This window comes from Dermacentor silvarum, chromosome 1 (assembly GCF_013339745.2).
Source record: "Dermacentor silvarum isolate Dsil-2018 chromosome 1, BIME_Dsil_1.4, whole genome shotgun sequence".
Classification (NCBI taxonomy): domain Eukaryota; kingdom Metazoa; phylum Arthropoda; class Arachnida; order Ixodida; family Ixodidae; genus Dermacentor; species Dermacentor silvarum.
Window position 1 is genome coordinate 159,773,857 of NC_051154.1, and position 26,472 is coordinate 159,800,328.

At 48.7% G+C, this 26,472-nt stretch overlaps 1 protein-coding gene across 1 annotated transcript in view; it reads right to left on the bottom strand.

The window, feature by feature from the left end:
- LOC119436303 (cubilin-like) overlaps positions 1-26,472 on the bottom strand; it is a 69,749-nt gene that overhangs the window by 30,335 nt on the left and 12,942 nt on the right. Inside the window, exon 2 of the mRNA XM_037703118.2 lies at positions 24,760-24,887. Coding sequence (XP_037559046.2) covers positions 24,760-24,887 — 128 coding nt within the window. The remainder of the gene's footprint in view (positions 1-24,759; positions 24,888-26,472) is intronic.

Below are 26,472 nucleotides of genomic sequence, written 5' to 3' on the forward strand. Positions count from 1 at the left end.
CGGCGGCACATTATCTGGAGATAAAAAGAATCCAAAGCAACGCTCCTAGACGAATTTTTTTCAAGCAGCACCGGACATACTCCAGACATGTTTAACTGCCACTTTGGTGCTCGTCTATTACAAGTGCAACACATACTGCGCTTTCCACTTCGGTCTTCAAATGCGCAGTCAGGATACTGCGCTTCAGATCTGCAAATAGAAAGTTACTCGCATGCACCAATAGCCTCCTGAGACCCGGACACAACAACGGGACATAATCGCTCTTCACGGTAGTTTTTATTGCCTACTGTTATGCCATGAACGTGAAAAACAATTTTTTAAATTTCAATAGTGTAGCACCACTGTAGGATGACGTGACAGCGACCGTACGAGCCGTGCCGTCGTCCCTACTCAAAATGGCGAAGGTGGTGAGCCGAGCGGCGGCTGCGACGACCAGCGTGGCTAGCTTCTAGAACGACACTGCGCGTGCCGAGCTTGCGCCTCGAGCACGCGCTGTGCTTCTTAATTTTTCACTTCTTTGACAGCCGGCGCTAAGGCACCGGCTGAGAGCGCCGACCAAAGGGCCCCGTGTTGCGGCGTCGGTGGGCGCTATAATACCACGGAAAGATGCCAAAAGCTCCGCCTCCATGTACGTGAAAAAAATGACTATCTCCATCATCTCCTAATGTAAGCTGTGGTAAAAACTGCATTTCATTGTTTGAACGCTGAGATGAAGATGGAACTACGTGTAGTACATTGCCATATTGCTGCCTCGTCCAGTAATTTCACGAAATCTCGATGACTTCGACATACGCCTCGAAGTCTTTCGGCCGTGTGGGACGACACAGAGGTCTAGACCAATTTATTGTCAAATTTCTCGAAAGCGGATGACAAGAATATGAGTAAACCACTTCTTTACAGTAGTTACACATGCACCGTTCTTCACACCCAGAGTGAATATTTTGCGTAATCACTTCCGAGTGAATTTCGAAAACAAAAGTGGAAGACAATGTGCAATGTATTGTACAAGGGGCCTCAGGAGGATATAATTGAATGTCTGCACAAGAAACCGCATCGAAAGGAACAATACTTGGGCGTTTAATGAATGCTGATCCAATATTGCAGTATGAGCGGAAAAAGAAACGTCCAGAACAGATGTTCTTAATTTAAGTAAAGACCCTTGTTTGAACTCGGCAAGAGTTACATCTCGATGTTAGTGTCCGACAGGCCGCCATGGCGGAAAGAAACTACAGAAGGGAGCGTCACGTGGCAATCTTGAAGCCTAGTCATTAAAAAAAATATAATGCAGAACTCGGGAAAAAAATGCACTATAGTCACGTGACAGACAAGCGGTAGTTCTTTGCGCCTTGCATGATGTGCTGCATACGTGCGTGCGTTCGTGCGCCTGTTTAGTGGTGTGGAACGTTTACAGAAGGAACGCCGTTCCCTCTGCCATCCCTTTGTAAAAATAACGAGTTACCGTTACAGTTCCACCGAGCCTTAAATGAATGGTGGCATTCCTCCGTTCCTCCCAAAAGGAACTAGTTCCTGAAACGCCGTTCCGTACAAAACTGCACCAAAGGGAATATATCGCTTTCGCATAGCCACACGTAAGCAGTTTGAAATGTCTCTGCCGAATTTCTTTTTTTTTAACAGCGAAGCTGTTTAAGCCAGCCGTAATTTGTGGTGCGTATCAAGAAACTACCAAAAAAAGAAATTAATAAACATTCTTGCAGAGGTGGGTATCGAGGCCGCGTACCTCCGGTCCCAAAGCGAGCGTCGGAACCACTAGGCTATACAGCCACGCTGCCAGAACATGCATTTATGCGAACCATATGATTGCGTTCGAGCGTCGTCGTATTCCTCCACAGCTAGCACGTTTGTACGCTCGTGCTCTGCGAGGTGAAGAGGTTTTGCGTGCTATGAGAGCGAGAGAGAGAGAGAGAGAGAGCAACGCATTCACGAAGCGGGTCTCCTGGAACGCGGTGTCGGTGTTGCAATCTGCGCTGTGCAACGCGCAGTGTCGGCCGTAAGTCCGAGACGCGCGAAAAGAAATTATCGTCTACATGAGTAATAAGATGAAAAGTTCGCGCGCACTTCCGGAAAATGCTGGGCTACGATCACACAGCTTCGCTGTTTCAAGCGTTGCGCGGCCGAGTGCAAGGTTTTTTATTAGCAATATGTGTGATATTATTGAACCGGGATACAATTTTTGTGGATGATTGTGTACTGTATGGAAGGGCATCTAATGAGTCATTGTTTTTATTGGCGGCAGACTCGAAGCGGGTATAAAAATAGTGTGTCACTAATAGCATGGCCCTAAACATAAATAATTATGTAGACATTAGCATCACTACAAAATTGTTATAAAATCAGATATAAGTATTTGTTAAGTGGCCAGTTGAAATAAAAAAAATAATTCACCTGTGAAATATTTAGGTCTTATGCTGTCAGAGAATGGCTCTTGGTCATAACATCTCAATACCGTAGTTAGAAATGCCGGGAATGCCCTTCACTTGCAACAAAGTTTAAAACACATAAGTATTAACGTAAAAGAGCAGCGTAAAAAACAAATTTTACCAATGTTGGTGTAGGCATGCCCTGTGTTGAATGCAGTTTCTGATGTGCATATCAATGCAGCATTGGGTGAACGTTAAAGAACCCCAGGTGGACTAAAGTAATCCGGAGTCCCCCACCATGGCGTGCCTCATAATCAGATTGTGGTTTTGGTACGCAAAGCCCAACAATAAATTTTTTGCATATTAATGCTCTAGAAAAAGTCCAATTCGTGGCGACACTGTTCGACCTGGGGATATACAACCACTTTCTAAGTGTAAGAGGAAAAAATAACTTGACTGGATCCTTTTGCTTGAACAGGGAAGCAGGTTACGTCTTAAATTGTTTTACTCAATCTTTCATAATCATATTGACACGTATATATGTTTATCTTTCACCGGTGACCGCTTTTCACCGGCTAAAAATGTTAAACGTTATCGCTAGGCACAGGACGCGCCTGCATGTATGGGAAGTTTCTCGAACGTTATCGATGCTTCTATCCGTTGTCTTTTGTCACCGACGCTCATGTAATCTGATTTTATGAGAGACACGAATTATCTAGATCTTTCTGGAAGAGATGCGGGTACCAGTAAAGTCCCTATATAAGACTTTAGGTACCAGGGGTTATTCTGGGGCCTTCGATGACTCATGTATAAAAGCCGACGCGTTTCGCCGCTGATCAGATTTCGACGATCGCCGACTGTGTTCACCGCTTTCGTTGTGCTTTGAGTGTAGCTTGCTTTTGTGGGCACATGTTCGCCCAATAAAGAATCAGTTTCGTCATACACAGTTTTACGACTGTTTACTTCAGCGTCACTACTACGTGACAGTATGGGAATCTGCTGATCAGTCTATCTGAAGTAGAGCACTGCACGGGCCGGTTTTTTAGGTCCGGGCCTGGCCCGAGCCCGAAAGTACCATTCTTTGGCAGGCGCGGTTCTGTTCCACCCATTAGCCCTTTTGCCTTTACGAAGCTAGCTCGCGTTCTCGATTATTGTGAAGATACTGTCATGTGATCAACGGCCGCCGGGTGGTCTTCAAGCTGCATCATAGCAAGTTTTTGCCCTGCATCCCTTCTTTATGGTTACTTGATAATTTAACTGCGAGAGAAATAAACATTTCATTACTAGCCGAACACCCACAGATTATTATGTGAATATTTGGTATAAAAACAAACCATGCAATGGACAATTAGGAAAATAGGGAGGGATCAGGCTGGCAACAACCACAGGGAGTAGGAGAACCCCGGCTTATATTTAGGGGTGAAGTACAATGTAAAAAAGCACATCGGTTGATCACCATGCTCGTGCTTTAAAGTGTGCGGCACCATACTATAGCGAAGGCATAGGTGAACACTACCATACACGCCGCCGCCCGCCATTTAATCTCACTTTTTAATCTCATATAGTCTTACGGATGTACCCACAGTGATAGAACTCTAGCCACTAATTTTGGCGCGAATGTAAATTTAGATACGCTGGTTACTGTTTTTCAGAAATACGATAATACACGGCCACTAGAAGCTTTTTTTTTTTCAGCAAACAGAAATTGTTGACCCACAAGGCTAAAGCTCATCATATTTTCACGCGGAACATGCCATTCTTATTGCTTTATTCGACTTCATTATAATGATGTCAATTTTTCAATCGACAATTTAGGCACCCATGTTTAGAAATATATGCAAATTTAGACTCTGTCTAATTGTGTTTCAGTACAGTGCATCTACAACGTCGGCTTCCCTTGTTTTTTTTTCTCCGCCAGATTAAAGTATGATCTGCTTGCTTATACACGTAAATTCGCAGATAACGCACCTAGTGCTACAAAAACATATACAAGGCTGCGAACACGAGGGTCGCGCCACTTAACGAGTGGAAATAGCATTCAAAATAAAAATTTACGAGGCAATAAAGTGCTTTGCATTTCTATTTTGTTTTTCATATTCCCCTCAGCAATGTTGATAAATTTTGCAGCATCCGCGTAGTCTTAAAGCATTTGTCCAAGAACAATATACACTTGAAAGTCTCAGTTTAATTAGTTGGGCTAATTGTGAATTAACCTACGGCAGAATATTCAACTCGCTTGAAAATATAACGAAGAAAATTAATGGAAACCAGTAGTAAGTTGCCTTGTGCCTTAGGACACAAAAAAGTTGCAAATTAACTTTTCAGAATTTGTTTGCTACAATTTTATCAATGTACTCTAAGTACTTCTTGAAAACTTCTTTAATTTTTGTTTTTCCGTTAAAATGATCATGCCGAAAATCTAGATATTTTTGTGCAGCAACAAAATATTGCAGTCGACTCTGCCTCTAGGCACGTCTTCCGCTCTTGAAAAATCTAACGAGCTCTATCGAAACTCATCTCATTAATTCCCGTTAAGGATAGCTCGGATACCTGACACAGTCTAATGAATGTTTTTGCAGCGAGTCTCGCACCAATCCAATAATTTTCAATTTCTTTAGCGCGACTGCAATGCATATATATTTCTAACTCTTTGTCAGGTTGATTCGAATCTGTGATGTCTAGCAACTCATGAAGTGTGCCTTTCGCCGCTATTCCCACCCACCCAAATGTGTTTCTCCTGGTCGATAGGCGGTGCCGCTGTCGAAATCATACCGCTACCTCCATCAAACTTCGGGTCGTCCGTCACATGCCTGAGCACGATCACCTCTAGGAATTCGAGGTGTTAATAGGCTGGGAACAATGTGGACAAGAGTTCGTTAGTGTCGCGAAGACGGAAAGAATTCCTGCAGAACCCATGTTAAGATGATTATCGAAGTTAATGCGATTAGCATTTACACAATCTAGCGAACAAGAAGCGACACACCGTGTTAGCTAAGACATCTTTGTTTAGAATCCGTAGTGTTTCTCCTCATTTTCAAGTGATTCGGCTATATGCGGCCATACACTGTCTCCTTGATTGACCCGATTTGTTATGACCATCGCTCGCCAATGTTACCTCACGATGGTAGAACAAGGACCGCAGGCCGACGGTGCATGCAGTGACGACGATGGAATTACGAGGTAGGAATGATGTCGATAGAACGACGAGGGCATATAAGGACGACTGCATGACGACGATGAGAGGATTCTGAAGTGACGGCGATAAAGAATCGCGACGGAATACAATGCCATGACACCGGTGTTCTAATCTCGATTGACTGACAATAATAGCACAATACTAGCGGAATGAAATAGAAATTATGCTGATGGAACGGAAGGTGGTATGACGACCAACGCATTTAGTAATTTTTAGCGAACCAGACACGCTTCTGAATAACATACCAGCCTGCTCCCTTTCTTTTCTCCTATTCCTTCCCAAGACGCTTTGTAAACATATCCTCTGCCGTTGAGCTCAGTAAGCCAGTGCTCTAGCTCATTAGCTCACGATCACACGTTTACAAACGTATCTTGCCAACAAGTATATTATTCAAGCTCGAACTTAGGGGGAACATTGAGCTTGGGGGCTCCTATCGAAATACATGGGAAATCGGAAGTAGCTTTTCAGAGCAACCAATGCACCAAATTTTATGACTTATGATGAATTTAGAAAAATAAAAGTTGAAGTGTAGTGATTGCCGAAAGGGATTCCTGCATTTTACATGTATTTGATAATCCGGCATCGAAGATAGGCCCGAGCTAAAGCTTCCTCTTAAAGAATGGATCACGCCAGTTTTATAGGAAACCCATGAAACAGAACCCTGACGTATACGCAAGACCGTGGCCACAGTGGTGTACAAATAAAAAGTCTGCTCAAGGAAAAAAACATATATTCATCGGAAGCTTCGCGGGAGCCGTTATCTCGATCAGACATCTCTCCAGAATGCGGACGAGCTTTCTGGCGAAGTGTCTAGCAAAACCGTCGATTCATTGTCAGTAGAGCAAGTAGCTGGCCGTCTTCGAGATAACGCTGATACACAAGCGCGCTCGTTTCCAAGCACCGAGGTGAAGCCACAGCTTCAGGGTGTGTTTCTTTTTATTGCGTTTTCTTTAGTTGTGCGTCATAGCATACGTCATAGCGGGAATTTCGAATTCTTTAAGGTCGATACGCCACGTGGTGGCGAAAAAAGGAAACTGTACGAAATGTCCCTAATTCCTGGTATTGGAGCTCGTGGTTGCTGTTCTTGGCCGAACGCTTGTGACTGCTGCCCGTTCGCCTGCATCCATTGCTAATAAACCTCTTAGCAAGTGGTGGAGGCTGCTGGGTTTCGACCACCCTGGAACTTCGGGGTCACACTCTACCTCCCATCATGCCCGACGACGCAAGCGGCACTCCTCCAACTCCTCCAACAGCGTCGCCCACCCTGGTTTGTGCCGGCGCCTTGCGTCAGCGAGATCCCCCCTATCTTCTCCGGCACCCGCTGCGGTAGCTCAGTCGGCTAAGGCGTTGGGCTGCTGAGCACGAGATCGCGGGATCGAATCCCGGCCGCGGCGGCCGCGGCGGCCGCATTTCGATGGAGGCAAAATGCAAAAACGCCCATGTGCTTGCGTTGTAGTGCATGTTAAAAAACCCCAGGTGGTCAAAATTAATCTGGACCCCTCCACTACGGCGTGCCTCATAATCAGAACTGATTTTGGCACGTAAAACCCCAGAAAGAAGAAGAATCTTCTCCGGCACAGATGACAAAGACGTTGAATATTGGATCTCCTCATACGAGTGAGTGAGTGCCCATAACCAGTGGGACGATGCTACCAAGTTGAGAAACGTAGCATTCTATCTCTCGGCCGTTGCGAAACTATGGTTTCTAAACCACGAAGGCGACCCAACTACGTGGTTGGTCTTCAAAATCAGCTTTACCCAAGTTTTCGGTCGGCCAGCAGTAAGAAAGCTCCGTGCAGAACAACGTTTGCCTACACGATCCCAAGAGATCGGAGAGAATTTCACAAGCTACATTGAGGGCATTGTTGACCTTTGCAAACGAGTGAACGCGTCGATGTCAGAGGAGAAGAAGATCAAACATATAATGAAGGGTATTGAGGACGACGCATTCCAAATGTTATTATCGAAGAGTCCTCGCACTGTCGTTGAAGTGATCGAATTGTGTCAGAGTTACGACGAGTTGCAGAGGAAACGGCTTCACACCAGACGTCCCCCTGCGCCCGACGACTCTGTGTCCAGCCTTGGTGTCGGCGACGACCATGCTACTCTGTTTCTGAAGATTCAGGAATTCGTTCGCGCAGAGGTCGCTCGCCAGCTATCTTTAATGTCTTGCGTCCTGGAAAGCCATTCCTCCAGCACGTGATCCGACGCCAGTCACAGCACCTCTCACGTACGCAGAAGCAGTTGCCCGACCTCGCCCACAAACGCTCACGCCGCCCGCTATGCATCGACCACCGATCTTTTCGCCGCCTCCTATGCCGTTACCAGATCGACAGCATTTTCCGACTTCTCAGTCACGTGTCGGAGCTTACCCCCAACAATGGCGCACCTTGGATGACCGTCCAATATGTTTTGCTTGTGGTGGTGCTGGTCATGTGGCTCGCCATTGCCGCCGTTGCTTGCTTCCTTTCCCGAACATCTGGCGAGCGCCACCTTTCCCCGCTCAATTTTCGTCTTCGCCATCCAGCCTTCCTACCTCTTCCTTTTGCCCTTATCGCTCACCCGCACCTACCCGCCGCTCACCATCTCCACGTTGTCGCTCGCTTTCTCCGATGCGTCTTCGTACCGGACCCACCGAGCAGGAAAACTGATGGCCGCAGTTCCCGAGGCACGAACTGCGTCCACGTTGCAATGCTCAAGTCCTCGTCCCTCTCCAGCCAACGTAATTGAAGTGTATGTCGAAGGAATCGCCGTCCTGGCACTTGTCGATACAGGAGCCGCCGTATCTGTAATTTCCGCAAAACTCTGTCGCATACTAAGAAAAGTTCTGATGCCTTTGTCCAACCTCTCCCTTCGAACCGCGGACGCTCAAAACATTACGCCTCTCGCTGCCTGTACTGCTCGAGTCGTCATTCAAGGACTTCTGTATACCGTCGAATTCGTCGTGCTGCCCTCGTGTTCCCATGACATTATATTAAGCTGGGACTTCCTTGCAAATAACAACGTCATTATTGACTGTTGTCACGCCGAACTCGAAATTTCTGCGCTTCCCGATTTTGAGACAATCGACAGCCGCCCTTCTAGTGATAAACTGTTTGTGTCCGAAGACAATGCCGTTCCTCCGTGCTCTTCACTGCTTGTCCCTGTGTCGTGCTGATGGCACTGTTCTCTTTACGCCCTCTGAAGTGTTCATTCGCCGCAAATGTACTCCGCTGCCCTTTGCTTTCTTTACTCTTCGCAGTGGCGCCACGAAGATGCTCGTCGACAATCCCACGGCGTGCCCTTTACCTTTATTTCATGGCGAATGCCTAGGCCTTGTTCAGCCGGTCAACACCTTTTGCATCAGTGACGCTCCTGCGGCTTCTCCTTCTACGGACCTTAGCGCACTTTCTTGTGACCCTGCGGTTGATCAGTCCCTCCTCGACGCTTTCCACCGCTCCATCGACGATGAAACGTCATCTTCCGAACGAAGCCAGCTGCTCACTCTCCTGCAGAAGTTCCGCGCCTCTTTTGACAGCCCTGCTTCCGGTTTGGGCCGCACATCGACCATTTTTCACCAGATAGATACAGGCAGTCATGCACCTCTACGGCAACGCCCTTATCGGGTATCTGCCTCGGAGCGCCGTGTAATTGACGACCAGGTTAATGACATGCTCAAGCGCGGCGTTGTACAGCCTTCAAATAGTCCGTAGGCGTCACCGGTCGTTCTTGTTAAGAGAAAGGATGGTTCTATTCGGTTCTGCGTCGACTACCGACGTCTGAACAAGATAACGCGCAAGGACGTTTACCCGTTACCGCGCATCGACGATGCCCTGGACTGTTTGCAGGGAGCGGAGTTCTTTTCTTCGCTGGATTTACGTTCCGGATACTGGCAAGTCCCTATGGCACCATCTGATCGACATAAAACAGCATTTGTGACACCTGACGGCTTATACGAATTTACCGTGATGCCTTTCGGCCTGTGCAACGCTCCAGCCACTTTTGAGAGGATGATGGATAATATTTTACGCGGCCTCAAATGGAACACATGTCTCTGCTACCTGGACGACGTCGTTGTCTTTTCCGCTGATTTCGATACACATCTCAGCCGTCTCGAGCACGTTCTGAAATGTCTCACTGACGCGGGACTTCAACTCAACTTAAAAAAATGTCGTTTTGGGGCCCGAAAGCTCACCATTCTTGGCCATGTTGTCTCGCGAGACGGCATTCTTCCGGACCCAGCCAAGCTCCGCGCAGTCGCTCACTTTCCAAAACCGACGAAGTTAAAGGAGCTTCGAAGTTTCGTTGGTTTATGCTCGTATTTCCGACGTTTCATTCGAAATTTCGCATCCATAAGTACACCCCTGACAGACCTTCTAAGCGGAGACAAAAAACTTTCAGCTTGGTCGCCCGCCTGCGATGACGCCTTCACGAAATTACGCCGCCTGCTAACCTCGCCACCTATCCTCCGCCACTTCGACCCTGCCGCCCCCACCGAGGTCCACACCGATGCCAGCGGCGTCGGACTCGGCGCCGAACTCACGCAACGGAAGGCGGGGTTCGATGAATATGTGGTCGCCTACGCGAGCCGAACTCTGACAAAAGCCGAGGCCAATTACTCGGTTACAGAGAAAGAGTGTTTAGCCATTATTTGGGCCCTTGGAAAGTTCCGCCCTTATTTGCATGGTCACACTTTCGACGTCATCACTGACCACCACGCCCTTTGTTGGCTGTCCAACCTCAAGGACCCATCTGGCCGACTTGCTCGCTGCGCTCTTAAGCTACAGGAGTACGACATCCGCGTTCTTTACCGTTCTGGCCGCAAACACACGGACGCTGACGCCCTTTCTCACTCACCGGCCTCAGCTGACAGCGCTTGCCTATCCGCCCTTGAGCCCACACTTACATCCCATGCAATGCGCAACATGCCGTCCGAGCAGCGCAAGGATCCCTGGATCAGTGCTCTCGTCAGCATCCTTTCTGATCCATCCACCTCTTCACCATCTCGCGCTCTTCGCCGCCAGGCTACACACTTCTGCATTCGCGATTACCTTTATCGACGTAACTACCTTGCTGATGGTCGCAAGTGGCTTATTGTGATTCCCCGACACCTCCGTGACCTTATCTGCGACGCTTTCCACGCAAACCCACAGTGCGCGCATGCCGGCCTCCTCAAGACCTACGCGCGACTACGCCTCCGATTTTATTGGCGCGGCATGTAGAACTACGTGCGAAAGTTCATTCGCTCCTGTACTCAGTGGCAACGCCGAAAATTACCTCCCGGACAAGTCTACCCGTCACAACCCCTTCCCTGCCCTAGTCGACCCTTTGATCGCGTTGGTATTGACATATACGGACCACTACCATCCACTCCCGCAGGGAACCACTGGATTATTGTTGCCGTGGATCACTTGACCCGTTATGCTGAAACCGCCGCTCTGCCGACTGCCACCGCCCGCGACGTTGCATCATTTCTGTTACGCCATTTCGTTCTGCGCCATGGTGCTCCTCGCGAACTTCTGAGTGATAGAGGCCGAGCCTTTCTTGCCGATGCTTTGAATGCACTAGTCGACGAATGCCGAATCGTTCACCGCACAAGTACAGCGTACCATCCGCAAACTAACGGCATGACAGAACGCTTTAACCATACTCTTGGGGATATGCTATCAATGTACGTCGCCTCTGATCATTCAAATTGGGACCAAGTTCTCCCTTTCGTGACGTATGCGTACAACACTGTGGCCTAAGCAATTACTGGATTTTCCCCGTACTTTCTCCTATATACGTTCGACACAATTCTTTCATATAAACCTGATGCGTCCGAAAGTACTCCGCTGTCTGAAGCTGCTCGACATTCTGAGGAATGCCGCCAGCTTGCCCGCTCTTTTTCTACCGAGGACCAGTGGCAGCAGCAATCCCGTCAACCTGCCGACCATTCTGCACCAACCTTTTCCCCTGGCTCTCTGGTCTGGCTTCGGATACCCGCTACCACACCCGGCCACTCCGCAAAACTTGTAGCGAAATACCTCGGACCCTACCGCGTTCTGGAGCAAACGTCCTCCGCCAATTACCTCGTGGAGCACCTCACGCCACCGACAGATCTGCGCAATCGCCGCCGCGAACATGTCCACGTCTGTCGCATTAAGCCGTACTACAACCCAATAGTAGTGTCTTCGCCTTAAGCCGCCAGGATGGCGCCTTTTTCGGCGGAGGGCGATTGTAACGAAGACGAGTAGCCTGCGCCTCAGCAGCATCGCCACCGGCATGAGTTCGTGGTTGCTGTTCTTGGCCGAACGCTTGTGACTGCTGCCCGTTCGCCTGCATCCGTTGCTAATAAACCTCTTAGCAAGAGCTTGATGCGGATCGAGTGTTTCTAAACGGTAATTTGCGATCGCGATCTTGCGGGATCCGGATGCAGACAATCGCGATCAGGCCTTATGATCGCGATCAGCGCTCATAAGGCTTCAAGCGCAGTATTCTGAAAACCCACCAAGAATAAGTGAAGGCAGTTCAATAAAAAAAACTCTAAAAACTTTTTATCAGCAATAGTAAGCTGTTAAATTGAAATATTGTCCAAATTTAACGATATTGTCACGGGAAACGGTATAACTGAAAATATATTTACAAAATATCTACAGCGGGCTGTAGCACTGCCAAGTTGGCCGAAAGACAATCTCTTCAATCGTCGTCTTCACCCAAATGGTCAACGTCATCTTTGTCCCATTGCGCGCAGTCTCGTAACATTAACCTCCGGCCGGAAAAGCGCCGACCCGGCGCCTAAGACAGGGAGGTGGGCGCGATGTATGGTTTGAGGCGGGCCACGTGCACGACGTCTGAGGAAGGAGAAGACGTGGTAGGATCGAGCGGGGCTATTTCGTAAGTGACATCTGTCAATTGTCGCTGGACGCGATAGGGGCCAGAGTATCTCCAAAGTAGTTTTTCGGAAAGGCCAACGCGCCGAGACGGGGACCAGACAAGGACAAGATCACCCGCACTGAAGCGGGCGTCCCGGTGGTGGGCGTCGTACAACAACTTCTGTCGTGACTGCGACGCCGAGAGGCGAAGACGGGCAATGTGACGTGCCTTTTCTGCTGTAGCAATGGTTTCGCGCGCGTATTCAGTAGGCAGTGCGGCAGGGGTCGAAATAAGTGTGTCAAAAGGGAGCGTTGGTTCTCGTCCGTATGGAAGATAGAAGGGAGAGTAGCCGGTGGTGTCATGGCGTGAGGAGTTAAATGCAAAGGTGACAAAAGGTAGCGCAGTGTCCCAGTCATGGTGATCAGACGAAACATACATAGAGAGCATATCAGTGATAGTGCGATTCAGACGTTCAGTAAGACCGTTCGTTTGGGGGTGGTACGCAGTCGTAAGTTTGTGTTTGGTGGCACAAGAACGAAGTAAGTCTTCAATGACTTTAGACAAGAAGAAGCGACCCCGGTCGGTGAGAAGCTGTCGGGGAGCGCCGTGATGTAAAATTACATCTTGCATCAAGAATTCGGCGACGTCTGTAGCGCAACTGGTCGGGAGAGGTCTTCTCCCGTTGTCTTAGTTAAAAAGAAAGACACCAGTTGGCGATTTTGCGTTGATTATCGGCATCTCAATAAGATCACCAATAAGGATGTATATCCTCTTCCACGAATTGATGACGCTCTGGATTGCCTTCACGGCGCGACCTATTTTTCATCCATCGACCTGCGCTCTGGTTACTGGCAGATCGCCGTGGACGACAGGGACTGTGAAAAGACAGCATTTGTTACAGCTGACGGCCTCTATCAGTTCAAAGTTATGCCATTTGGCTTGTGCAATGCCCCGGCCACATTCGAGCGAATGATGGACACGCTGTTGCACAGCTTTAAATGGTCTATCTGCCTGTGCTACCTGGACGACGTGATCGTGTTCTCCCCGACATTTACCCAGCACCTCCACCAAAATGTCACGGGAAACGGTATAACTGAAAATATATTTACAAAATATCTACAGCGGGCTGTAGCACTGCCAAGATGGCCGAAAGACAATCTCTTCAATCGTCGTCGTCTTCACCCAAATGGTCAACGTCATCTTTGTCCCATTGCGCGCAGTCTCGTAACAATATATTGCAAATCTGAATTTGTAGCCAAGGCATTATGCAGTTCTGAGTGTTACCGACGATCAGCAGACGATAATAACTCCATCCGGATCGTTGGACCATGTAGCAGTCACCATTGTTGATCACGATCGAAATCCGATCCGGATCGGTCCAGCCCGATCGCGATCAGAAGTGTACGTGTGACACCGGTATTCGATCGCGCTTCGAGCGAGACAGTGAAGGTCACATGCACAAATGCCTCTACGCAATTATGTAGTTTTTCGTATATTGCTGTTTGATTTTATTTGAATTTTTCGTATATTCCTGTTTGATTATCTGATTTTTCTTTTGTATTTCTTTATCGGCGGAATGCGGAATGGACGGTTTTAGAGTGTTTGTATCAAAATGAACCGCTGTTTTTAACCTGTTCGCCCGTGGGGCTCCTGTAGTGTTCAGTACTTTCGTGCGTTTGGTTCCGTGTATAATTGTTCTTATTCTCCGTTTTTTTCTTCAATCATTTTTTGTTCTCACATTCACTGTACGGACAGTGTACCGATGCGCAGGTCATTCGACCCACTTTTTTAGCCACAGGCCAGCTCCCTAAGCGGGCTGATCATGTCTGATTTTCTTATTTGCTTCATTTACGTTTTGTTAGGCCGGTTCCTTTTTTTTCTGTTATGTATTCTTTTGCTTGATTCACACCTTGTTAGGCTGGTTCTTTTTTCTGTTATTTGTTTTTTCGCTTCAACTATGCACGTCCCACTTCTGCCTAATGCCTTCTGTGAAGGCTGGCAGTAATTCTGAAATAAATAAATAAATAAATAAATAAATAAATAAATAAATAAATAAATAAATAAATAAATAAATAAATAAATAAATAAATAAATAAATAAATAAATAAGGAGAAAAAAAAACGACCACCTAAATGTATGAATGAACTACTAAGAATATGCTTTAAAACGAAATTATAATGATTCCGAAATAAATGTTACCTTGCGTACACCTCACGGGAATATACAGCTTCTTTGGTTTTTTAGCCAGTAATTCGTAATTGCTGCTTTTCACGCTGCATATTGATGATCACGTCGGTAAAAGCTGATGGCGTTATGCGGCAACGCCGCCTGCGTGGGAACTCCGCAGCGGCGTGAGAACGCCCAGGTGGCGTCGCGGTGATGAATCAGCATAAAAACCGCCAACAAACCGACGCTTAGTAGTTCCGAAGAGAGGGAGAAGTCGCATATACAGCCGGCGGTCTTTGATGTATCAGTTGCTTAGATTGGCATACATGTGCGAACAATCATTTTTTTTTTCTGAAACGAAATGTGTTTCGCCAAAAAATAATTTCGTCAGAAGCCACCTAATACGATAATTGTCGACGTTAACGTGATTATCATTGAAGCAATGTATAGCGACACACCGTATCACCGCCACAGATACCCGTTATATGAGGCGTGCATGCGGCCGGGTTCTTGTCTCGCGCTTCGATCCCACTAGGTGTGTATATAGACTCCCTTTATGGAGCCTATATAAAAGAGAGACAGCAACTCTATTCCCACTGAACACTCGGCGCCCTCTAGCGGCGTCGCCGCGAATTTCGCGCGGGGCGCGTGTGTAGGTATGTATTCAGACCAAAGTTTCCTAGTATACGACGCGGTTGCGATTCCTCCAGCGCCACAGAAATCTTTATTTTTGTTGTAATTGAAGAGGCCACATATACTGTGGCACATACCCGGCGAACCAGGGTGGCGTGAAAGAGGTTCATTGAAGAGCGGCACAAACCCCGTGGCACAAACTGCAATTAAGTGACACAAGTTGGTTCGAACTGTGTTCCCTCAGCACAGCAGAGCCCGATGCTGCATACCTACGTGTTAGACCATGGGCTACCCAGTAACATAAGATAGCGGGAAAACGGTTAGATAGAAAGTTAGTCCCCCGAAAGTGCATCAAGTTCCCAAAGAACGCGTAATCGCAATAATAAGTTAGAATATGCTCCACTTGGCATAATAACAACATTGTGTAGTTTTTTTTGTATATTGCTCTTTCTATTCCGTGACAATATTATCTCAACACGACCACCTAATGGATGAATGAATGAATGCTGTATTTGTCCCAGTCAATTAGGTAATGGACCCTAGACAAAAAGGTACAAAAAAAGTAGCTTGAGGGCATCTGGAGCCCAGAATACAAGTATACAAGCATGCATCATACAGGGGCGGCAAGGAGGCACAATTTATGTCAGCAGGAAATGACGTAATAACATTTTAAATTGGCACAAGATGTAATATGAAATATTGGGAATGAAAGACCTACAGCACCCGCTGTAGCCCGAGGGCGCGGAATCGAATCCCGGCCACGAGAGCCGCGTTTCGATGGGGGCGAAATGCAAGAACGCCCGTGTGCCGTGCATTGGGTGCACGTTAAAGAAGCCCACGTGGTCAAAATTAATCCGGAGTCCCCCACTACGGCGGGCCTCATAATCATATCGTGGTTTTGGCACGTAAAATCTCAGAATTAAATTTTTTTAAGGATCTACAAAAATCGCACACAAGAAAGAAAAAAAAAAACGTATCCAAATCGGGTATTAGAAAACGGTGTTAGTTGATAATTTTAATAAACGAATAAAAGTTGAGGAACGGATTTATCATGGTATACCTACCGTGAAGTTCATTAATGCGTACACTCAGCGAGGACTTTACATGTCACAAAACTTTCCTCTCGGTTAGTATGGCGATGTTTGGAAAGTTCTGGCTATACCGCTGTTCATCCATCGCAATGTGGAACCGCAGTATAGTGCTGTTCCATACAAGAGCGGTTGCCGCTTACGACATTCCGATAATTTTGCATGAAAGTGTGCACTCAGTTAGCGCGGAATATTATACCGGCGCTAGCGCCACACGCGCAGTCAAGAATGATGACATATCGCCAGGGCAGTTGTAACCGGAGAATCTGTTTCTCTCAGTATAAGTGCCATATGGATAAGCTATATTTGAACCACGTTTCATTTTCTCGTAAGTATCAGCTTGCACGACAAGGATCAAGGAAGCTTTATTACCCCCTGTTCTCTTAGGAACCCGTCGCCGCCTCGGCAACGTTTGTCCGTTTTGCTTATCGTAGCTGCCAGCGTCACGCGGCCTCAAAGCGGGCGCGGATTAAGTCACAACTGGGTTCGCGCGTTACAACCCGGATAAATGAGCTGGAAGCTAAGCTCCCTCTGCACTCTGATTGTAGCGGCATTCTTTCATGTTGCCGGCGCCTCCCATCTTTCTCGCCCAGCTCCGCGTTTTCTCTCTATTTGGTAACGCTGACTTGCCGAAAGAGGCCCCCGAAAACAGCAAATACAATGGAGAGCTTTGCTGCTGCACGCTAAAGAGATAGAGACGAACATAAAGAAGGCAAGGACGGACAGGATAGGACAGGCAGGAACGCCTGTTTTGTCCATATTCAGAGTTTTCCATGTTTGGTCCTTCTGGACTGGGATAATGTAATGATTCCATTCCAATGTTATTCCTCTACTCGCTTCGTCACTAGACCGAGAAGCGCTGTGCCCACGTTATCACCGGGATCGACCGGTCGTGAACAGTCAAAGACTAGAAAGGAATAGGATCGACCGAGAGGAATCTCTTACATTATAGCAGCGGCCCCGTCTTTTTATCGGGTTCATTTTTATAATCATATATAGACCAGAATCCGTTACCCTCGCACACCCGTTTAGAGCAAGCGCACTTAATCTCTCCCCTATATAGTCGACACCTGTCCACGCAGCCCGTGCTGTGCTGCCAATTTGATGACGGGGGTGCTCACGACAAAGCCGTGGCGAGCGAACACTGGCCGCAAGCATGCGATAAGAACAGGCTGAGCGTTATCGTGGCTGTTATTTCCGCTGTTGCGAAATAGGGGGTCCAAGCAGCCGCGGAGACCACAGGGCTGTTGCCGTGCCGGGTGCCTGGCGAATAGAGAAGTTCGGTGGCTGCTCGCTCAAATAACAACTCGGTTCCTCAGGTCCCCAGGCTTTCCCAAGTGTTATTTCCCCCGCAATGCTTGCCAGCAGCCGGGCCGGAGATGTTCCGTTGACCCGCTCGCCGTTGTTGAGGCGGGGCGCTTGACCTTGAGGATGTACGATGAAGGGAATGTGGGCTAGCCACCGCCGTGTGCTGAGCCAGGCGCTGACTGAGTTGACCAGTGGGGACAGTCGCTTCAGAGGACGCACGCTTCACCAATCAGCTCGATCGCGGTGCTTGCATCTTTGCCAGCTCTCAAATGACGGACAGGCATTGAGGCGAAAACTTCATTCAAAGCAGCACGCTCACCCGTGACGCACCTTTGTTCTGAGGGGAGTACCAGACATAACCACGGCCGGACTCGACTGTCCTTCGCGTGGGTTCCTCGTTGGCATGACTAGTTGTATGATGATGGGTCGGATTGTTTTTGTCTGCGGACTCTTCAAATAGGTCGGTAGACGTTAAGGACACCATGACAACTTGGAGCGTGGAGGACAGTCGAGTCCGGCCGTGGCATAACACCTCCAGTTCCCTCAGTCCACGGCAAAAAATGGCTGCGCCTAGAAGCGCTGCAAAGTTTAGTCTACAGTACAGCAAGCAACACGTAGTCCCCCTTCCCCCCTTCCGTCATACTGTTAAACCAATCGCGATAAGAACGCTTGCCTTGTCAGGCTTTCAGTGTTTCATTGCCTTTTTTTTTTCTTTCTGCTTTGCTCCTTTGAGATACAGGGTGTCTCAGAAAATGCCGTTCTAAATTGCTTAAAGAGAGGGAAGATGACGTAATTAAGTGATTTCCTCGGATATTGCTTCGAATACCACGGCGTACATCTTTAAATGACTCGCGGTAGTAATCAGACAAGTAATTATAAAATTCAGGCTAATTAACTTTTTAATTGAGTCATACGATCGATCCCAATCCGAGACTTGAAGCCCGTCGTCTGAGAAGTTCATAATAGCTTCCAGGCTTGAACAAAAGTGGCGTTGCTAATTTATGCGGAGTAATGAATCCCGGCGAAGTTCGCCTAGAAATACGAAAATGAAATGCCGTAGAGCGCAGCTGTCGTGCCCCCAAGACGCCCATTAGTGACGCAACTTTGAGTATGAGCGACCGTCTGCATGAAGCCGCAATATCCCCCACTTCATGCTTGCCGGACCGTGAGTGACGCTCGCGGTGACTAATTGTGTCGTTGACAGGCTGTTTCAGATCCCTCCAACGAGCATCTAATAATGCAAGCGAAACAGCTAGACGCATAGTGTTTAAAAGCGTTTCACCACGTTGTATTTGGTATCAAGACGCCATAAATTTCACGTGATGCTTACGCTGACGAAGAGTTGTCGGGTTTTGCTTTTAGTGGTACACTTATCGCATTTCCGACTAAGTCGTTTTAGAGTGCTCCGGCGACGTTACAAATTGGTGTACGATAGCATCCAAGTTGTATTAAGAGAATATCAGCGTGCTCTAACAATAATAATCAAGCTTACCTTTCATATTGGAGCCGGCTTAGTCTCAAATTAAAGATCAGTCTTACAGAGCCATTGCAGCGCCGCCGAAGCGACCTTAACGGCCAGTAAACGATGCATTTAGTCACTGCGGGTATTTCTGGCTTGCAGCTGTCACGCTGATGCAAACGCATTCCGTCTTCTTTTGTTTACTTTTTTTTTACATGCCTACATTTGGCCCTGAGGCATTGTTGTAGGGGGTTGTTAAACTGGGAATAGTACAAAACAAAGCCGAGTCATAACTTTATATATATATATATATATATATATATATATATATATATATATATATATATATATATATTGTAGTGAAGAGGAGTGCCCGGCGCTGCAGCCACATCGCCAGTCATCTGGGAAGCACGAGCTCGAGATTGCCTGAGCTGCTCTGGTTGAGACACGCTACGAACGCTGCGAACGCTGCCTGCTGCTCTCTTGTCCTGTGTTCGCATTAGATTCTGGTGGAGGTGCTGCGGTTTCCCCCAGCCTGGAATTACGCACCCGAACTCTGCCGTCCATCATGCCTGACGACCCCAGCCCGACATCCCCACCGGTTACTCCAGCCATCGTATGTGCCGGTTCCCAGCGTCAGCGGTATCCTGACATCTTCAGCGGCACCCATGAGAAAGACGTTGAAGATTGGCTGGAATCGTACGAACGCGCCAGCAACACTAACTAATGGGACGACACTCTCAAGCTCAACAACGCGATGTTCTATCTCTCGGGCGTCGCCAAGCTGTGGTTTAGAAACCATGAAGCCGATCTCCGCATGTGGGCTCACTTCAAAACCAGCATCGCAGACGTTTTCGGCCGCCCTGGCGTGCGCAAGCTTCGCGCTGAACAACGCCTACGCAGCCGATCCCAGCAAACTAGTGAAACGTTCACCAGCTACATAGAGGACATCGTCGACCTCTGCCGGCGTGTCAACCCGACGATGGCGGAGGTGGACAAGATACGTTACATCATGAAGGGCATTTCCGACGATGCCTTTCATATGCTGCTGTCAAAAAGCCCTGACACTGTTTCTCAGGTCATTGAGCTTTGCCAGAGTTTCGACGAGCTCTGCAGGCAGCGTCTTCTCACACGGCGCCCACCTGTGTTTGATGAAAGCCTCGCGAGCGTGGCCGCGGCTCCTGACATAGGCTCCCTGCTTTGCCAGATCAAAGAGTTCGTCCGTGCTGAGGTCGCTCGTCAGCTTTCGTTGCTGTCTTCAGCCACGTCACCACCCTCGCCTTTATCGGCCAACCTTCGCCAGGTCATCCAAGAGCAAGTTTGCGCAGCTCTCCCTTCTGCCCGCGAGACTCCGCCGGTGCCGACTCCCGTTGATTTTCTCGAGGTGACTGCACCTCTCAGCTATGCCGAGGCTCTCTCACGGCCACCACCTCATACCTTTGCGCCATTCCCATCAGCCGTGCCACTGCGTCCCACTCCTCACTTCGTTCAGCCGCGGTACCCACACAGCAGTGGACAATGGCGCACTCCTGACAACCGCCCAATATGTTTTGCGTGTGGTCTACCTGGCCACATTGCACGATTTTGCCGTCGCCGCCCAACATCCTACCGCCGTAGCTTCGACACCGAACCATACGTTTCACCATACCCGTCGTCCTCCGCGCCTCAGAACCCTGGCCAGATGTCTTCTTACTCGGACCACCGCCCTCTTGTTGACCGCCGTTCGCCATCGCCCCGACGTCGCTCGCTTTCGCCGATGCGTCGTCGTCCTTCTACGCCGGACCGGGAAAACTAATCGCCGCAGTTCCAGAGCCGAGAACTGCGTCACCCACGAACAGACCAAGGCCTCTCTAATGTTACTCAATGACTAATGTTATTGATGTATATGTGAATGGCGTTGCTGCACTCGCCCTCGTTGACACTGGTGCCGCAGTTTCAGTTATTAGTGCCAAACTTTGCCGTTCGCTCAGAAAAGTTACAACGCCCCTGTCACACGTATCACTTCGTACTGCAAGCGCCGACCGCATCACGCCTGCAGCTGCGTGTACTACGGGCGTTGTGATCAACGGCCTCCTCTACATCGTCAAATTTTTGGTGCTGTGTTTTTGTTCCCCCGATCTTATTTTAGGCTGGGACTTCCTTTCCGCTAATAAGGCCGTCATCGACTGTTCTCGTGCTGAAGTGGAATTTCATACGCTGTGTCATGCCCCACTCCTTGACGCTCGTGAACCTGAAGATAAAGTATTTGTTGCCGAAGACGTTACAATTCCACCGCATTCATCTGCCCTTGCCACAGTGTCATGCAACATTGTTTATGGTGCCAGCACACTTTTTACGCCATCTGCAATTTTCGCTCGTCGCAAATGTTCCCCGCTGCCTTTCGCTCTTTTGGACGTTCATGCCGGTGTCAGTAGACTGCTCGTCGCCAACCTATTGTCCTGTCCTCTCACTTTGCTTCGTGGGGAGTGCGTTGGCCGCGTCCAGTGTCTCGACCCTGCTGCCATCATTCACATGCCAACTGGTTCCATCTCCACTCAAGAAGTCGCCGGAGTGACCTGTAACCCCGCGCAGGAGCCGACGTCGCCCGATGGCTCCATCGCCGACACGTTGACTGTTTCCCAACGCGCCCAGCTTCTACGCCTTCTCGACAAGCTCCGTTCGTCTTTCGACTGCCAGCATGTTCCCTTGGGCCGCACGTCAACTGTTTCTCACCACATCGACACGGGTACCAGTGCGCCACTACGACAAAGACCATATCGTGTATCCGCGACTTCGCGCCGTGTTATCGATGATCAAGTAGCTGACATGCTCAAGCGCGGCGTCATTCAGCCTTCGGATAGCACCTGGGCATCTCCCGTTGTTCTTGTTAAGAAGAAGGATGGATCGATTCGATTCTGTGTCGATTACCGTCGTCTTAACAAAATAACTCGTAAAGATCTTTACCCTCTTCCGAGAATTGACGACGCCCTTGACTGTCTCCAAGGCGCGGAGTTCTTCTCTTCTATCGACTTACGCAGCGGCTATTGGCAAGTCACCATGGCACCCGAATATCAACCTAAAACGGCCTTTGTAACACCAGATGACCTATATGAATTTCGTGTTATGCCTTTCGGACTTTGCAACGCCCCCGCAACATTTGAACGTATGATGGACAGCCTTTTGCGTAGTCTCAAGTGGAAAACGTGCCTGTGCTACTTAGATGATGTGGTTGTTTTTTCGCCCGATTTTCCCACCCATCTCTGTAGGTTGGAGGAAGCGTTACAGTGCCTAACTTCCGCCGGCCTCCAGCTCAACCTGAAGAAATGCCACTTTGGCGCAAGTCAGCTCACCATCCTTGGCCATGTAGTATCTAAAGACGGTATTCTTCCTGACGCCGCCAAGCTCCGGGAAGTTGCTGATTTTCCCAAACCTTCCTCCGTAAGAGAACTTCGCAGCTTCCTTGGCTTGTGTTCTTACTTTCGCCGCTTCATTCGGAATTTTGCGTCCATCACCGCTCCCTTGAATCAGCTTCTACGGAGGGACTTGAACGATTACGCCTGGTCGTCCGCTTGTGACGATGCCTTCCGAGAGTTGCGTCGTCTACTGACCTCGCCGCCTATACTGCGTCACTTAGACCCGACAGCTCCGACCGAAGTACGCACCGATGCCAAGCGGTGTTGGACTCGACGCTGTGCTCGCGCAGCGCAACTCTGTACTCTGTATTCGACGAGTACGTCGTTGCATACGCAAGCCGCACCCTCACCAAAGCCGAGAAGAATTATTCCGTTACGGAGAAGGAATGTTTGGCCATAATCTGGGCACTTGGTAAATTTCGACCCTACCTCTATGGCCGCCCCTTTGATGTAATTGCAGACCACCGTGCACTATGTTGGCTGTCCACGTTGAAGGACCCCTCAGGTCGATTAGCTCGCTGGGCTTTGCGGTTGCGGGAAGCGCGAGCTCGAGATTGCCTGAGCTGCTCTGGTCGAGAAACACTGCGAACGCTGCCTGCTGCTCTCTTGTCCTGTGTTCGCTTTAGAATATATATATATATATATATATATATATATATATATTAAAATGAAATTCTGAGGTTTTATGTGCCAAAACAACGATCTGATTATGAGGCACGCCGTAGTGGGGGACTCCGGAAATTTGGACCACCTGGGGTTCTTTAACGTGCACCTAAATCTAAGTACACGGGTGTTTTCGCATTTCGCCCCCATGGAAATGTGGCCGCGGTGGCCGGGATTCGATCCCGCGACCTCGTGCGCCGCAGCCCAACAGCATAGAGCCACTGAGCAACCACGGCGGGTGATCTATATATATATATATATATATATAAAGGCTACTTCAACACAGAGTGATTAAGAGCTGTTCTGAAAGGTCGTGCAAGATCTTGAATGACTCGCCAAACCACTGTGGTTGATACTGGCTGCTATCTCTTAATGAAAAGGCTAATTATGGAAAGGAAACGAATCGAGGATTTAATGGTACCGCTAGCGTTATTCGGGTTGCAGCACGATGGTCGTACGCTGCATTCACTTGCTTTGCGTGGAGTGAACGAGCACATAAAGCTGGCACTCGGAGCCATAAAGAAGCTCAAAGCTTCAAGCGAATGGTGTTACTTTGAATTCGCACATGCTCCTCGTAACTAAAGCGTCCTCGGTGTTCCATCGCCGTGGCAGTGATGTTCAGACACCGTGTCGACGTTGCCATTTTTGCTCGTGTCACACAAACGACAAACACGTCTGTCCACCCGGCAACGCTTCGGGGAACCCCAAACGATGCTGGAGAGCCAGCTATATATACCGGGTGTTCAAAATTAAGCTTTATAGCTTTCTTAAAATTAGGAACTGGGAGGCACGCGAAGACCACCTGCGCAAATAAGTTATGAGGCCAGGGGGACACAAAGTGAGATGATAATAGTCGCTATCAGCAGCCGAATTAACTAAAATTGAATAATTAACTTTTGATTGACTGCAGTAAGTGTGTATGTATTCTTAAAGTTAGAGGCCTTGTGCACTTGCGGATGGATCAGCTAATATGGCTGCTTCTGGCGGGACGAGGTATTCTACCGAAGAAAAAATAGACATGGTACTTGCAATGGCTGAGATGAATGGCAACGCTTCATTGGCAATGAAGCGTTGCCAATGCCTTGCCAATGCCAGCGCCTAATTTTAAGAAAACTATAAAGCATAATTTTGAACAGCCTGTATACCTGCAAAATTCTTCGCATAACATCGATGCCCACAGTGCGTGGGATGTTTTATTTTTTCTCCTCTTATGCAACGGGAAACGTGAGCATGCCTCCGTGCCCGAATGAGCCACGTAGAATACCGGCAAGTGCGAAGTGAGCGAACAAAATTAGGCTCGAAGTCCCCAGCAGACAGATGAGAGAGAAGCGAAACGGCGCGTTGCGCGAAACTCGCACGACACGGTTGCAGCGCGCAACCGTTGGCTTCGGCTGCGGTCGGACGATTTGTAGCAACTCCATGCAGTTGCAGAATGTAGCTCGAATGCAGTTCCAATCCAGCTCACCTTGTGCACTTGCTGATGGATCAATTGTGCACTTGTTTTAACCCTGTTTTGAGCACTTGTTGGTGAGCGTGATCACGACGGACGCCGCCGACAGCCCAGGCCTCTAAAGTGCTTCGTACTGAAAAAGAAGCGTGCCCCGGTTCACGCAGCGGCAGCAGCCGCTCCGCCACCACCTACCTGTGGCCGCAGCATGTACGAACAGCGGACGTTCGGTGGGTACGACATGGGGTATCCGGGCGACGTGAGGCGGCCGCTACGAGTCAGCGTCTTGCCGCAGGGCTCCGTGGGTACCAATAGGGCCAGACCTACCACGAGCGGTAGCAGAGACGCCATTGAAGCGGGCACAGTGCGAGCAACCCGGGTCTGCAGCGCGTACGTTTAACTGCAGAGCGCAGCCAGCCTGAGGCCCACCTAAGCTGAGCTTAACCTCAGCGCCTGTCACTCGCATCCGATGCGGTAGCAGCCGCCACCACGCTACCGGTCGTGATCGGCGAAGCGCCAGTGGATCGGATTCGAGCGAACGTAACTCTGCATTAACACTCGTCGCGAACTCCAAGCAGCTAGGCACGCTTGACAAGTCTAACCTGCTTTTGCTATCGTCGTGTGGAAATATTTTCAGCAGCCATGTTGCAGCAAAGAGATGGGCTGTTGCTAACTGATGTCTGAGATAGCGCGCGATTATCACGTCGCCTTAGACGCAATCCTTATCCCTAGCCTTAAATGATATAAGAGTCCATGCTGCTTTCTGCGGAAGTGAAGAAGACCTCAACTTCGTTCTTTCATGTTCAACTACGTGTTTGATCTTATTTGTCGTGAACGAGTACTGTTCTTACTCCTGTTGCACAGTTTTGTTTGACAGACATCGCTTGGTTATATGCCTCACTGTACATGGACGGCTGTGCATAATATTTGTCAGCTACGGTCCAACCGGTGTATTAGAGTTACAAAATTATATCTGTGTGGTCACGTCCTGAAATTCAGCAGAACTTTTGTCTATCTAAATTATAAACGAGGGATAAGAGGTACTTAGAATACACACAAAGATAAGTACCTTGAAGTTTACAGACAACGAGAGCTTCCTTCATGAGCGTACACTGCGAGTTCCACTGCGTCCCTAGCTCCTCTTGTGTCATAAGTGTAACCCAGCCCAGCAACATACAAAATGTTCTTATATTTACTGTTGGTCCATCGTTTCACGAGGGCTGTTACAGACAAGTAAGTGGAAGTGCCTTTTTAATTTTGATAACTGATGCTTGTTCGCAGAGTTAGGGGACATACTGCATTGAATTGAGTTCGGGGGTTTTACGTGCCAAAGCCATCATTTGATTATGAGACCCGCCGTAGTGGGGGACTCCGGATTAATTTTGACCAGCATGGGATCTTTAACATGTCTCCAATGCATGGGACACGGGTGTATTTGCATTTCGCCCGCACCGAAATGCGGCCGCCGCGGCCGGAATTTGATCCCGCGACCTCGCATGCTTAGCAGCGCAGCACCATATATCCACTTAGCCACCGCGGTGGGTGGCACATATTGCCTAAAGCTATACGTTTCTGGCCACTCATTTATCATAGGCCTAGTCGCAATCATGAAATTTGCAGTGCATCGTGAGTGTTAGGCACATTGGGGAAGCGGACAATGGTTACTAGTCCGCCAATGCGCTGCATTGCCATAATGTCCGTATATAGCCAATGAGCCCGCAAAACTAGGATTGGGGGCGCGGATCTTGAATCAATATCACCTCCCGTTCCATCCACAAGTATCCGACGAAAGTGCAGTGTCATAATACAAATGTCAATTGGTGGTCGGTTTAGTTGGTATGCACACCACACTTCGCAACACCATAAATTATAGAAAGAACCCTTCTTGCGGTTATAACGGGCTTACAT